This window comes from Aythya ferina, assembly GCF_964211825.1.
Source record: "Aythya ferina genome assembly, chromosome: 5".
NCBI classification, from domain to species: Eukaryota; Metazoa; Chordata; class Aves; order Anseriformes; family Anatidae; genus Aythya; species Aythya ferina.
Genome location: NC_140301.1, coordinates 34,151,446 through 34,166,516, shown reverse-complemented (window position 1 = coordinate 34,166,516; position 15,071 = coordinate 34,151,446). Strand labels below are relative to the sequence as shown.

Here is a 15,071-nt window from a genome sequence, read left to right as displayed (position 1 = left end):
TTCTCTTTCTTTCTTCCCAAACACTAGGCAAAGTAGCTAATAAGCACGTTTTTCCCCTCAAATCTCGCTGCCTGTCAGTACCGGCTACGTGAAAATAAACACAACAAGAAGTGATGCTGAGCATCCCTTGGCTCGTGCCCCGGTCCCCAGGGCCAGCCATGTGTCAGCTCGCTGAGGGACGGCGCCGGCTCACGTGGCAGCGGCGTGGTGGCAGCAGATGGGACCGGGAGGACTCCTGGGGGGAGAGGTGGGGAGGAGGGAGAGCGTGGGAGAGAGAAAATCTGTGCCTCTGCGAGCAGCGCTGGGTGCGCACGGGGGAAGGAGCCAGCGCAGCGCACGCGAGGGGTTGCGTGGGGGAGAGAAATCGCAGCCTCGTGCCAAAACAGCGGGCAGACAGGGAAGAGAGAGGAGCAAAGATCACTGCCAGCTCAGGGTACCACCGTGGTATTATCTTTAATCAGGGCGAAATGGCTCATTCACACTTTTATATTCTTTTTTTTTTCCCAGCTCAAATCATTCAAGCAACCCAATCCCTCACCTAGCCCACCCTGTAGAGGCAGCTCCGTGGCAAACAGCCCCCCCAACACACACACACAGGTTTCCCTGCCTGGTTTTCTGCAGGCAGAGACCAGCCGAGGCTCTGCTGCGAGCATGGGACGCGTCCCCAGAGCATCCTCTGCCTGCCAGCTCCCTCCATCTGTCAGCCTCCAAAAAACAGGGGGGGAATCAGCTCCCCAAAAAAGCTAACTTCACGCAGGGGACCTTGCTGGGGACAGGAGCCCACAAGCAGACAGTGCCCAAAGAGGATTTTTCCCCTCTTTTCTCCCTGAAACAGGAGATGGGCTTAAAAATTAGGAACTGGGGAGGGGTCTCTGGTGCCTGCTGAACTTGGCCCTGCTGTAGGGGCAGCTCAGGGGTTATCTCAGCTGGGAAAAGGGCTGGGGTGGGGACAGGTGCCCCTGCTCACATTTAACCTTCAGGGGGTGACTCAGGCTGGACTCGACCTCAAACCCAAGGGGTTTAAAGACCACTCGTCAAGTCCTGACACCCCTCAGCAGCATCTGCCTTGATTTATGCTGCTGGAAAGGCGATGGAAGGAAAGAAAAGATAGATAACAACCGCGTGGTGTTTTTTTTTTTTTCTGCTGTTATTTCTCCCTTCTTCCTTGCAATTTGAAGTGGTTCAGCCCTGGCGCAGTGCACCGAAACCCCTCCAAAATCCAACAGAAAGTCCCCACGTGCCGAGAGAAACCGCGCGGTGCCGGCCTTGGTCGCCCCCCTCGGCATTTTCCCCTCGCTTGCCCCAAAAGCGCCTTCCGAAGCAGCCCGTCGCGTTCCCCCCAGCGGTCCCCAGAGGCCACGTTTGGGGTCCCCACCGGTCCGAGGAGCCCGGCTGGGGGGGGAGGGCATGCAGGATGCTCGGGAGCCTGGCAGGCAGCCGGGCAGCAGTTTGGGGAGGATTTTGCTGGTTTTGGTCCTTCCTCGGCGGGTCCCTTGGCAGCTCCCAGCGCATGCGGATGGCGAGAGAGACGCGGACAGGAGTTTCTCCATCCTCCTCCCCGTCCAGGCTTTCGGCAGCGGGATGCTGGGGCCGAGGCGTGCCGGCAGCTCTGCCCTTTGGGGCCAGCCCCAGACCTCTGGGCATGGCCCTCAGCCGCCGTCGGGGCGCAGGGTCCCGGGGGCACGCGGGGCTCCCCCCCGCCGGCAGCTTTAGTTCCTCCGCAGCGGGTGCCACATGGACACGGGCTTCCTCAGCGTGGCCAGCATCTGGTTCCAGTGGGTGATGCCCATGCCGCTGGCCGCCGGGCCGATGAGGACGTGGCCCGTGTTGTCGGCGCGGCCGTCCTCGCCGCTCTCCGCCACCGTCACCCGCAGGGACAGGTCCTGGGGGGGGGGCAGAACCCGCCGTGTGTACGTATCCCCACACCACCAACCACACGTGCAGGTAGAAATGTGCCCCCCCCAATACCATCCCATATACATCCCACCCCATAAATGTACATCCACCCAAGCCCCGTGCATTCCCCTACACCCCCGCCCCCCTCGTGCACATATCCCTACATCCTCCCCCATACATGCTGGGAAACCACGTGTGCCCATCCCCACACACAGCCTTACCCTTTACATACCCCCAATACCTCCCACCCCACATGTACTCATCACCTTACCTCACCCCACACCCCCTGAACCCATAAATGCACCCACCTACAACCTATATGAATTCCCTACCCCACACACCCCACACAACACATCCCACCAGCAGCCATACCCTGCGCGTACACGTGCCCTCCTACAGCCATACCCCATCCATACACATCCCCCCCCACCCCAAAATCATAAATGCCCATCCCTACACACACAACCTCACCCGATTCCTGCACATCTGTACCCCCACCCCATCCATACGCTCCCTGCTGAACCATACACCCACCCCACACCCCCTACGATTCCCTCTCCCCTCCTAGCACAGGGATTTGGGGCCCCGTGGAGCAGGACCCCCAGGCTGGGACGGACCTGGAGCACGATGGCCGGCACCGAGAAGATCATGGCCTCGTTGAACACGGGGTTGTTGTCGTCCCTCTTCACCGCCGTCTTCTTCTTGCTGATCTTCCTCCCGTCCTGCAGCAGGTAGACCTTGACGAAGGGATCTGCTCAGGAGAGAACAGCCTCAACGTGGAGCCAGCGACCTCCCTGGGTGGCTCTGCCACCCCGAGGGAGCACGGGGACACACGGGGATGAGCACCCTGCTCACCTGCGGTCACTTTGCCGTTGGACCACACCAGGTTTTTGGCTTTGACCACCACCACCGTCAGCCGCTCGGCTGTGGGCAGGTAGCTCAGCGACAGCAGGATCTCCCCCACCGTGTCCACCGCCTGCGGGACACACCAGCCCTCCAGGAGAGGGACACAAAAACCCCGAAACACCCCAAACCCGGGCACGCAGAGCCTCGCCGCCACCCTGCTCACCTTGTTCATGTCCTGCAGGTAGAGCCAGGCGTTGAAGGGGCGCAGGGCCAGGTCCAGGTCGGAGAGCTTGAGCTCAGCCACACCGGTGCTGACGTTCCTCTCGTCCTCGTCGATGCCGAAGACAGAGAAGCGCAGGCTGTTCTCCTCCAGCGCCGCCGGGTCCAGCGGGATGGAGAAGCGCTCGTCGAAGGCCACGGCGTAGGCGCTCCGCTGGATCTGCCACGGGGAGAGCCGAGGGACTGGATGGAGAGGAGCCCCCCATACCACCACCACCATCCCCTCTGCCCACCTCACCGCCCCCGAGACCTCCTAAGGAGACTTCCCCGCGCTCCCCCATCAGCTCTGCCCAACCTCTGCAGTCCCCAGGGGATTGAAGTGCCTCTGAGGGAAAGGCAGAGCTGCAGAAAATTGGCTTTATAGCACTGATCGCTCTCGGTCTGCAGCCTACGTTGTATTTGAGGGACGTCTGGATGAAAGCTACTGTAAGATATTGTAGCCATCATTTAAAAGTAAAGCAAAAACAACAAAAAAGCAGGTACTGCAGAGCATTAAAGGGAAAAAAAAGACTTTATGACTTGTCTCAGGATTGCAAAAGAGGGTAAATAGGGCTGGTAAATTATGAATAATGATGCTAAATAATAAATATCTCCGGAGCGTAAATACAGAACCTGATCTTAGGATGGAAAAATGGGCTTAAACGAGCACTGGGAAAATATTTCGCTGTCTTTTTGTGCGCCTCCACCCCCAGGGAATTGGGGTTCTTCGGTGGGATGGAGATTTCTGCTCCTTTCTGGAACAGCCTGATAAAATCAAGCTGGCGGACTCAGAGGCTTTCCAAAATCCCTCTGCAAAAAGCCAAGTTACCAAGAGGCAACTGGGGGCTCCTGCTTTCCCAGAGCACCTTCTGGGGTGTTCTAAAAAAAAAATAATAAAGGAGGTTTTTTTCCCCCAAAACCAGCTCTGATCATGCCTGCAAGAAGGAGGCAGGAACGCCAAGGCAGCCCCGTTGCTTTTTTTTTTATCTGTCTGTGCAAAATTTTTGGCCACCCCATCACATGCAGAGAGGGACTCCAGGACTCTTTCCCCTCCAGTACCCCATCCGGGACCCCCACCACCCAAAAACCCCACAACCAGCCCCAAACTCAGCACAGGTGAGCCCGGACCCCTTTCCACCCCAGGACCCGTCACCACCCTACACACCCATATTGCCCGTGCGGGGTTTTTGGGGAAGAAACCGCTCACCCGGGAGATGCCGACGATCTGCTCGGCCGGCAGCAGGCTGATGCGCATGAAGCAGGACTCAAAGCGCGTGTCCTCCTTCTCCAGCAGGTCCTTGCCCTGCAGCAGCGTCACGTGCAAGGTGGCCGCCTTCCCGTCGTACTCCATGGACACCTCCACCTGCCCCACGGTGACGTCCTGCCCGAAGTTGTTCCCGATGGAGGAGATGGAGCTGAGCGAGTCGGCCGAGATAGATTTCTTCAAGGGGCCGTAGGGGGCCAGCCCCAGGTCTTTGCTCATCAGCTCCAGGCTCCCCAGCTCGTTGATGCTCTCAAAGGTGTCAGCCGCCCGCAGGCTGGCTTGGCGGACGGGCGACATCTTCTCCAGCCCCCGCTGTGAGCCCATGGTGACCCCACGCTGCGAAGGAGAAGCGATCACCACCACTTGGTCCGAGTTCACCTCAGGAGCAGCGCTGAGCCCGGCTCTCCACCCCCAATTTATTCATTTTTTACCTTGTGCTTGACATCCGAGCACGCCGCCCCGTATTTCTGCTCCAGGTAGCGGTAGTCATAGTTGGGGAAGGGGGACGGTGCCGGGTAGCTGCCGGAGCGCCAGAGCTTCCACAGGTTGAGGGCCGCGATCCCCAGCAGCGCCAGCGCGCCCGCGGCGTAGATGCCGACCTCCCAGCGCGGCGGGCTGGCGGCCACTGCAAGGGGACAGAGGCACCGTGAGCCACCTATGCAGGGGGCTTCGGCCACGTCCCCGCCAGGAGCTCCTCATCCCCTTGATATAGGATCAGCTATAGAGGCTGGGAATTAATTGAGGCTGCCCGCGGGTTGAAAAAGGGTGGTGGGCAAGCCTAAAGTGGCAGAGTTTTGGCCAGGCAGCCCCTGGGAGGTGAGGTGCGGGTGAATATCTGCCCCGCTCCCCACAGGTAATGTCGGGGAGTGGCTGCAGCACCCCCAGGACGCAGGGAGCCCCTGGCAGCTCGCAGCAGTCCCGCATCGCCTTCATGCTGAAGGGAACTGCTCGGGATGCCAAAAAAAAGAAAAGGAAAAAAAAATAGGAATGGGAAAAAAAAATGGAAACGGGGGAAAAAGAACCCTAAGGGTAAGTGATGGGGGATGCAGAGGAAAAAGCCCGGCTGGAGGCTGCGAACTGGGTCGGCTGCGATGGCACAGGAGCCGTCGGTGCTGCATTGCAGCAGCCTCCATCGCCCGAGCGATTCGAGCAGCGCCGGTGGCTCAGCCTAACAAGAAGAACAGGAGGGGAGCTGAGAGAGGGGGGGAAGAGATTTGTGATTACTGAGCGCTGCCGGGGGCTCCCCAGCGCTGCCTCCTGCGTCACGCCGCCGTGCTCCTGCCTTCGGCGGCGGCTTCGGAGGCAGGAGCTGAAGCCAGGCTGGTGCCTGCGTCCCACTGCAGCTTTGTGCCCCCGACCTGCTCTGGCAGGAGGGCTGTCTGTAACCCAAGCAGTGAATTCTGGTCCCTGGAAAGGACCACGAGCAGCCCAGAGGGACTTCGGGGGATAAAAGCTAAGGGCAGGAGCCAGGTCCGGCTTCCTCCATCCCCACCCAAACAGGGTTTATGTTTGTGGAGGGCTGCGGTGCATCCCCCTGCATCCCCAGGGGTGATGGCGCTGGGGGAAGCGCTGTGGCTCCCCTCTTCCTGGCACACCCCCAAGCACAGAGGTGCTCAGTGGCAGCCAGCCTCGACAAATCCACAACATCCCACTATAGCCCAGGGCAAAACCCAACCCTTTCTGCCTCCTGCTTCTGAATAACTCCACATACAAACCCAGCTGTGCTCTAAACCCACTTCCTACCAGTACCTGCCCGTTTTTTAGGGCAGAGTGCCTAATATTGCAAAGTTTACTCATTTTCCTTTTTCAATTAAAAAAAAAAGTCAGAAGATTTAACTCCATGCTCACGTGCGACACTGAGGGGCTGCTGCTGAAAGCAGCAGGGACCAGCAGCCCTCCTGTGGGGCTGTGTGTGCCAGCACCGAGGGCCCAGCCCGTCCCCCAAATCCCTTCCCCGAGCTCCTTAAAGCACTCACCGCTCAGGCGGTACCTGCCCGCGTGGTCACTGTCCATGGCAAGCACTCCCCGCTAGCGGGACAGCCTGCAGGGCACAGGGAAAAGCAGTTAGGGTAAGAGGAAAAAATATATATATTTTTTTATTTTTTTCTAAGCAGGGATGCTGAATAGCCACTTGGTGACTTTTCCCTCTTACCTTCCTCACCCAGAGGGGTTTCCCCAGGTGAATTCTACGTGAGAGACAGCTTAAACACGAGCAATTTTCCAAACTAGACCTGAACCACGCTCATGGCCAGGGAGGAAGAGCTGGATTTGCCTGGTGGCTGAAAGTGTGGGCACCACCTTCCAGCTCAGCTGGGCTATCGATCAATTTGGGTATCAGGCCCTGGTAGCCTGATGTGGCTGGCAGACCTCCGCTAAGGGCAACAGGGTCCAGCAGAAGGGTTTTCTGAAAGTAACAGAGTCACAAAGCATCCCGAAACAGCAGCAGGGCTCAGAGATGCCCACCTTGTCCCCACCTCATGCTTGGCTGAGAATGGGGACCTCGTGTCACCCCCGGGCTGAGCACCACAGGGGCTCACCCAAAGCAGCCCCTTTTATCTGCTGGAAAACCACCTCCTAAAAGGTTTCCCTTTCTGGCTTTTTGAAACTATGCAAATAAAATAAGTTTAGAGGAATGAGTTTCCCTGCAAAAGCGCAAATATCCCCCGTCAAAATGCTCTATTTCCTTCAAAGCCGTGCCCCCCGTGACAGCCTTTTCTGAGGAGCTGTGAGGACAGGCAGCAGCTCCAGCAGCTTTCCGAGGCATCCCCAAGAGAGCCGCCGGCTGACTGCAGCGTTCAGCGGAGGAATTAAACGAGCTGGTATTTCCCCCAGCAGCGAGACGACATCAGCCTTTTCTGGGCACGCAAACGAAGGTGCAACCAGAGCTCAGGAGATTTACAGCTTTCTGTGTCAAGCCAGGCTTTCCCCACCTGTTTTTTTTTGTTTGTTTGTTTGGTTTGTTGTTTGGTTTTTTTTTTTTTTTTTTTGCTTGGTGGGACAATCAGGATCCAGGTATTGCAATAGGTTCAGGGCAGCTCTGCGCTCCTTCAGAGCTGCTGCGATGGGATGTGGGGCAGCTCCTGCTCGGGGGGATAAAACGGCTCAAAGGGGGAGACCTGGCACTGAAGCCACGTGTCTGCTGGGAGAGGGGGGGCAATTCCCTCAAAATTAAGAGGGCTGACACCCCGCTGGCCCTCACTGCTGTGCCCAGCCGAGGCTAGAAGACACTTGCACAAGGGGTCGTTGTGGTCCCAGCACGTATCAAGCACCGTGGGTAAATCTAGGACGCCCCCCAGAGCAAGCTGCAGCCCCCAAAAGTCATAACCCAAGTTATAAATGGCAGCAGTGATCTCTGTGCAAACCTTGTCTGCTGCCCCTGGTCACCCAGCATGGGCGAGCTCTGTCCCCTTCACCCTCCAGCACCAACCCCACATCCTGGGCTGGGAGCGGGGCTTCTCCATCCCCCCCAGTCCATCCCCAGCCTCCTGCCAGAAGGTGAAAGCCTCGATCCACAAGGCAGAAAAGTAGGATGGAGGTTGCTAATGGTGAGTTTGTTAATAAATAAATAAATAAATAAATAAATAAATCCAAGACCTGACCCAAGAGGTTGGCCTCTGCCCCTCACCATCCTGAGCCTTGAACGCGATCCCACCGTGCTCCCCCTCCCACAGTTACTGCTGCAGGAGGTGAGGGCAGCAGCCACCTCCGCGGCAGACCCCACTCCAGGCACCAAACCATGCCCCTATCTCCCCGTTTTTTCACCCAAAGAGGACCCTGCAGCACCCCACGCCTCCCGCAGCCCCAAGGCCGCACTCGGTGGCACCGGCGCTCCGAGGGACTACGGAGCCACAGCGGGCACAGGCCTGGATCTGTCCCAACACCAATTGCTGGGTATTTTTTTTTAATTTTTATTTTGCTTTAAAAGCAGGGAAGAAGGAAATCCTCGGGACCCTCCTCACCTCCATCCTTAGCAGGGCAGCAGCAGCGTTTGCATCCCCGGCAGTGCCTGGGAATGCAGCAGTGCCCAGCCCAGCGAGCCGGGGAAGCCGGTGCTGAGCCCAGGGGACGATGCTGAGCCCAGGAGGTGGCTTTGGGGTCGAAGCAGCCCCCAGCTCCTCCGAGGGGTGCCAGGCTGAGCTCCTTCCCCAGCAGGAATTCCCAGCGCGATGCCAGCCTGGGCTCCTCGCGCCGGCTGCGGGGCGCAGCGCCTGCTCACAAGTGCAACGAGCTGGGCAGCCTCTGCCCCGCATCACCCAGCGCCAGGAGGTTTTTTGCCCTAAAGGTTTGGCCCTAAAGCAGCCCAAATCCCCGACCGGGGAGCAGGGGCCCCAGTCACGCCACGTTTCTGTAGGGTTTCTCTGGAAAAGCGTTGCCCTCCTGGTTCATCCCCGCGGCACCACAGCCAGGGCATCGCTCAGCCCCGGGGTACCCCAAAATCGCCCCCTCCTGCCGCCCAGGGACCCCTAGGTCCCCCCAGCACCCTCTGCTCCCCCCTCGTAGCACCTTTCGGCTCTGCCTTTGCCCCCCCCCAAGGTATTTTTCTGCTTCAGGACCCGTGTGCAGGAGGCGACGCGCATTGCAATAAGCTCAGAGAGCTGCACCGGCGAACCCCCCAAAATAAATAAATCAGTAAAAAAAAAAAAAATAAATGAAAAATAAAACTGCCACCCCAAAACACTGCAAGGGGGCGAGAAGATGCTCTGCAGAGGTCGCACCCCCTGCCTGTGGGGGGGGGTGGCACGGACCCGACGGGGGTTTTCCCCCCCTGCTTCCCCCCTCTCCCCCCTATCACCACCACCACCACCAGCAACCCCGCGTCTCGGACTCACCGCTCCTTTGGGGAGAAAAGGGAGAAAAAGCTCATTTTGCGGCCGGGGGGGTGCTGGCAGCGGGCGGCTGGAGCGGGGACTGCGGGAGGGGCCGCCCCCTCCCGCCCCCCAGGTGCGGCCCCAGCCGCCGCCCGCCCCCTGCAGCCCCCGGCCCCGCCGGCCGGGTTTGGGATCAGCTGCTCCCCCCACCCCCAAAGCCCCTTCCCCGGGTTTGGGTTTCCCCCGGCATCCTTCAGCCCTGGGGTCCTGCGTTAGATAAGGGATGGGATGAGAGAGATGCAGTGAAAACCCAAATCCTCCCGCCCCCCCTTCTGCCCCCCAGGGACCCCCAGCTCCATCCCCAGCCCTCTGCTCCCCTCTTGTCACATCCTTCAGCTCATCCTTCTGCTGCTTCAGGAGCCGTATCCCCTCCTCTTCCCTCCCGCAGGGGTGATGCTCTCCTCCATAAGGCTTTTTACGGGCTTCGGCTTGAAATCATTACCCCAGAGCCAAAGGTTTGGCTCCTCTCCTGTCCTTAATGCAGGCTCCGGGGCTTCTTGTACCTTCCCAACACTGCAGGACAGAAACCACCACGATCCTCGTCCCCTTTTCACCCCTGGACTCTACCCCTTCGGCCACAAAACCGGTCCTCCTCTCCCTCAACACAGCACAAGTCAAAGGCTCATCCTGAAAGCGCCAATTCCGTGGGATTTGTCCCCAAAAAGCCCTTTGATCGGAGAGCAAAAGCTCAGCACCCCCTGGCAGGCGCCATCTGCTGTGGCAAAGGAACTGGTCAGCAGCCAAACCTCCCCCAGGTGCTCCTGTGGGGTGGGGATGGAGAGCCTCAGAGCCCCGTGGTCAGCCTCTTTCCTACCCCGAATGCCAGGCCACCGCTCCGTAGGAGTGAGAAGTAATTCCAAACAGAAAGATTCAATTTGCTCAAATTAGGAAAAAAAATAATAAACGCAATTTGGGGAGGAAAGAAAACCTTTTGCCCCAAGGAAAATGCCAGCTCACCTGGTGCACAGCAGCGCGATGCTCCAGGAGCTTTGCTTCCCAGGAAAACCCACCAAATCCTTCCTGTCGGAGAACTCATCTTTAGGGAGAGATGGGTTTTAACTTTCTCATAGTTAAAAAAGAAACAAAACTCAACAATAGACTGAATTTTGACTGCAGACCCATTTTGGGTGGGAGCTGAGCCTCATCCCCCAGCTGAGAGCCTTCTCCAGGAGCGCGGGTTCCACCAAAAGCAGCCCTTCCTCCAGACGTACAAAAGGCAGCTGGAAATGGAGCTGGCCAGGGCTTCTTCCCTCCACAGATCCCAAACCTAGGAGAGAAGTGTTCCCAGGGGCCGGCAGCCATCCATCTCCTCAGCCCCGGACACCAGCACCCTCTTGTGGGGCCTCCTTGGGCTCAGCCCTGTCCACAGCTGACCCCCAGAAAGCTGGGTTTAGCCAAATTCGGTTTGGCCAATATTTCACGGCCATCAGAGAGCAATGTAAGGCACCCAAGCGGCCCTATAAAAACATTTTTTAATGCCACGGGGACACAGCCAAGGTAGCTCAAGCAGCTTCTGCTTGCAGCAGCATGCTCAGCCAGCTCGCTGGGAAGTAAAGAGCTCTTTATTTCTGGTCAAAACCCTCCTGGAAAAGCCCTCCAGCAGCAGCCAGCCGTATGTCAGGCATTTTCCAGGTGGTTAAACCATCACCCACCCCCCTGTGCTGCTGTTCTTACACCTTCACCTCCGGAGGGCCTCACCCTTTATGTGCTTCTTCAGCCTCTGCCGATTTACCTTATTCATTCACCCCTGCCCCATCTGAATTCCCATAGGAAATACCACCCAGAGCAGTGCTCTGCAGAGTTTTAAGTCTAATAATAATAATAATAGACCACTTAGCCTTTTAAGAAATAAATACCTACACAAACACACAAGCAAACCACCACCACGCACGCAATGAACATGCTTGAGCCTAAAGGACAAACAGGCAGGGATGGATGAACAGAAGGCAAAAAGCGTTCTGGAAGGCCAGCACCCAAAATCTCTGCCCGCTGAAGGCTCCCACCAGCACATGGAGGTACCTCAGAGGATGGAGCACTGCAGAAGAGCACCAAGAGATGTGTCCTCCCCAGGCTTGCCTCCTTGCAGGAACTAAATGGCTGCTGCTCCTTCACCTGGCAGACCCATGCAGGGGGGAATGGGCCATTGCCTGCTTCTTTAAAATCCAGCTTAAAAATATATATATAAAATAAGGCAGTAGCTGTGTCAGAAGCTGTTAATGACAGAGGCGGATGAGACTCAGAGCTTCAAAAGCTTCAAAAGCGAGGGTATCCCTATTGCTTTCCCATCTGGGAAAAAAAATCCCATCCCATGTGTAGGTACTGCACTGAACACACCAAGAGGAACCCTCTGGGACTTCCCTGCTTTCACAGCCAGAGCCTGGTGGCTGCTCAGTGGTCTCCTGCCCCGTCACAGCACAGACTGGCAGTGAGGAGTCAATGCCACTGTCACCGGGTCTGGCACGAGATGCGTGTGCTCATTGCTGGTATTTTGGGGTATCGGACTTTGGGGGATCCATTCTCATTGACCAGAGCCCATGCAGGAGGTGATTCAGCATTAGCTGAGTATGTTTTCACTCACCTGAACAATCTCCCTGCATTTTCCCTTTTTAAACCCAAAAACTTACCATTGGTGAACTTCACTACAGATATTAGGGCGTACCCACATGAGGAAGCTACCTCGTTCCAGTTTTGAGAAGGAAGGTGACCTAAGGAAGTGTGCAGTAAGAGAAGGATGCGCATGGACGTGGGAGAGTCACCTCTCATCTCCACAGCGGTGGTCTCATCTTATGCCACTGCAAATAACATTTAAGTAAAGCTTCTCAGCCGTCCTTTCATCATCTCCATATGAGGTTGCTTTGCCTGCTTATCAAAGATGATGACAAAAGGATTTCTAAAACCAGGCAAGATTTCAATGATTAGAGCCCACCTGCAACGCTGGACATGGAATCTAGAAAGGAAGAACCGAGACTGCAACGCTACTCAATGCGTTGTGTGCACCGCTCACGTCCACTTGACCGTGCAAAGATCACCCGTGTAAACGTCCTGCAAGAAGTTTCTGAATTGCAACAGCTGACCAAGGGCTTGTACCATCCATTTCCCTGAAAATCGGGACACGGTGATTATCTTAAGGCCCAAGACCCGTCACAAACGGCACTGATGCATTTGGCAGTTTTCGCAGCAAGGGGAATTCAAAGCAATTCAAAGCACTTCTGAGGTGATGAGGAAGACAAACAGGGAGCACAGACACGTTGTACCAAAGGACACACCAGCAAACATCACTTTATTACACCGGTTCAGTTATCCAGACTAACCATAAGAGCCATGTAGATGGATGTAGACAAACACAAGTCAGTGTCTTACGTACGAGGTCGAAGCTCCAGAACTGTTACTGGGAAGGGGTACGCTTCACCAGCTGCTTCAGATGTACACGTGTGGCCCTTCGGCGGGGCAGGGAGGAGGGAGGTGCAGCGAGAGACCCCTCCCAGGTGTGCCTGCTACCACCCAGCTCCTGAGACAGCCTCGAGGTGGTTGTAGGGCAGAGATCAGCAGGGCAGCACAGTGATAACCAGCACAGACGGAATGGAGATACACCGACCTGAGCCTCGCTCAGCTGGGACTACACAAGCACAACGCACTGGTACGAGCTACCAAACGATCAGTTAACAGTTCTTAGGACTGGTAGAAAGCTGGAAATTAGAACGACTCGGGGTGGAAAGGCATGGAAATAAATACTCGCTCAACTCAGCACCGTCTGCCCGTTTACAAACTTGCCAGCATCTAGCTGCACAGCCATTTATTCCTCACTACCTCAGAGCAGCAAAAGACTAGGATCTAAAGCAGCCACTGAGCCACAGTACGTTGTATGTACTCGAGGAAGAAGATGGATGCTACCTCTCACACTGGTCATCCTCCTCGCTGTCTGCTAAGCGACTGGGGCAGGCCCCAGGGCCCTCAAACTCTGCTTCATTTGTTGAGCTCTTCTGATGCAACCCGTTAATTAATTAATGCTCCATTACTTGAAGAGCGCCCTACTGCTAGCTGTCCATTCTTTAGGGGTGGAAAATATTTGGGTCACCCTGTAAACCTAGAGAAATGCAGAATTTGGTTGGTTCATGCACAGGACCAAAACCGCTCAGAAATGAGGATGTTTGCTAGCCAGCAGCTCTGCAAGTCTCCTGCCACTTCAAAAGTTTGGGGCTGTGCTCTTTAAATGTTACTGGGGTTGTTTATGTACTTTTCTTCTGGATAAACACTTCCCTGAAAAATATCCTTTAAGAGCCAGATTAGATCATTGTATCTAAAAAGTGATACGGTTACATCAGTGCCTCAGGGGCCAATGCAAAGGCTTAGAGCTGGGTTTACCAAATTGATGCTTAGTTGTAGCACTTACATTTTGGAATAACGACCTGAAAAAACGCAGCCCAGGTTTCTAATTTATTTTCCTAGATGCTGAGTCATGAGCAAAAAAAAAAAAAAAAAAAAAAGCTGTTTAGTTTGGCCTGCAAACCTCCACTACGCACTGCTCAGTGAGAACAACGCGTGTTCCTCCCGCTTGTTCGTTTTGGCAGGGATGGCAGCATGGTAACAGCTATTTTGTGCGTGATTGCAGAGAACACCTCTTCCAGTTGGACTCAGGAGGGAGATTGCTCAGCCTGGAGCTACCTTGGGAGGAGAAGGTGGCAGAACAGGACATGCCTTGTACAGCAGACACCAAGAATTAAATCCTCTTGGCAAGCAAAGTAAAAGAGCTGAGAATAAGGCAAATAACTTAAGATTGATGGAGTAACTCCCAGTTTTCTGTTTGTAATAGATTTCACTCCATGAAGCAAATGAAAGGCGGGCTGACCTTTCTTATTTAACCCTCTCTTACATTTAAGAGATGACTGAGATTAAAAAACGTCCTTCTGTCTCCCCAGAGCTGTGACATAACATAAAATTATTGTAAGCTATTCCAGGATATTGAAAGTCAGTTTAGAGAAAGGCAATAACCCCTGCATTACAGGGGCTGTAACAGTAGTGTACTGTATCACATTCTGTGCAAGTTACGCAACTTGTTCACAAGCTTCAGCTTATCTATGTTTTATCTCGCTGCACTTCTGTTAATTGGTGGCTGAACACGTTACACGATCTGACTCCACACCTCAAGGTATTTTCAAGCAGAAGAAACAAAATTCATTTCCTGTGCCAGTATCTGCACACTCCAAAACAAGTGCTCCTAATGCCCAAATGTCAAAATCAAGATCTCACAGTTTACTGGAAATAGGTCAGCTAGATTCCCTTTGGGCTTTGTTTTAAAGCCCCTTGTCTCCAAACCTTGTTTGCAAGGAAGACATACAACACGCTTGGACGAAGATCCCACCTCGTTGCAATGGTGTTGGTTCTGACTTCCCTCTACACAGACTTTCTCTGACTCTGACTAGGTGTACACGAGGAGAAAGGGCGCGCATGTCAATGCGACATCTTTTCCCCCAAGAGGACTTTCACACGGTGGAAAACTAACAACGAAACAAGTTAGGTAGGATAAGGTTGAAACTGTCCACCAGGCCAACTTGAGCACAACGAGTTCTTTTTAGCCCTTTGTCCGTTGCTCAAAGTTTCCTTTCCCTTAGTTTGTTCCCATTTTGTTCATCCAGTATTGAAGAATGTCCATCACCATTGCTCAAGCACTTGTCCTTTTCATATTTATGTTCTTGCTTCTGTCTTCGTATTTCTTTATACCTCAAGGTGATGTCGCTAAAAAGAAAAACAAACAGATGTATACCAGTGATGTGAATAAACAGTTTCAATATACAATAAAAACAATAAACCAGTTCTGTTCTGAATGCAAGCGCCCTTGGGATAACTTAACCCATCCGAGTATTTTGGCTGGAAATTTCTGAAATTGCTGATGGCATTAATTCATTTGAGATTTGTGTTTCTTGCTAGTAGTCTGGCTGTTT

At 54.9% G+C, this 15,071-nt stretch overlaps 2 protein-coding genes across 7 annotated transcripts in view; both read right to left on the bottom strand.

Moving 5' to 3' along the window:
• Positions 1-428: 428 nt before the first annotated feature.
• Positions 429-10,395, bottom strand: SYT12 (synaptotagmin 12). Of its 5 annotated transcripts, XM_084519578.1 has the most exons (9): positions 8,224-8,669; positions 6,417-6,668; positions 6,241-6,305; positions 4,696-4,889; positions 4,208-4,600; positions 2,966-3,181; positions 2,752-2,872; positions 2,514-2,647; positions 429-1,883 (listed from the first exon to the last, which is right to left on the bottom strand). In XM_084519578.1, the coding sequence occupies exons 3-9, from the start codon at positions 6,275-6,277 to the stop codon at positions 1,710-1,712; spliced, it is 1,269 nt and encodes a 422-aa protein (XP_084375704.1). In that variant the 5' UTR covers positions 6,278-6,305; positions 6,417-6,668; positions 8,224-8,669; the 3' UTR covers positions 429-1,709. The 5 variants fall into 5 exon arrangements, with proteins under 5 accessions (XP_084375704.1, XP_084375703.1, XP_084375705.1 ...); XM_084519577.1 differs by lacking the exons at positions 6,417-6,668; positions 8,224-8,669 and adding an exon at positions 10,090-10,395; XM_084519579.1 differs by lacking the exons at positions 6,417-6,668; positions 8,224-8,669 and adding an exon at positions 9,446-9,846.
• A 1,985-nt stretch (positions 10,396-12,380) lies between these two features.
• Positions 12,381-15,071, bottom strand: part of PTDSS2 (phosphatidylserine synthase 2) — a 39,793-nt gene continuing 37,102 nt past the window's right edge. For both annotated transcript variants that reach the window (XM_084519571.1, XM_084519572.1), the window contains exon 12: positions 12,381-14,865. In XM_084519571.1, coding sequence (XP_084375697.1) covers positions 14,721-14,865 — 145 coding nt within the window. In that variant the 3' untranslated portion in view covers positions 12,381-14,720. The remainder of the gene's footprint in view (positions 14,866-15,071) is intronic.

Bases quoted from the DNA above. Each gene is read 5' to 3' on its own strand.
- SYT12 (XM_084519577.1), bottom strand. From the start codon at position 6,277: ATGGACAGTGACCACGCGGGCAGGTACCGCCTGAGCG. The intron at 4,601-4,695 runs GTAAAAAATGAA...TCTCCTTCGCAG, and splicing joins GCTCGGATGTCAAGCACAAG to CGTGGGGTCACCATGGGCTC. The intron at 2,648-2,751 runs GTGAGCAGGGTG...TCTCCTGAGCAG, and splicing joins CAACGGCAAAGTGACCGCAG to ATCCCTTCGTCAAGGTCTAC.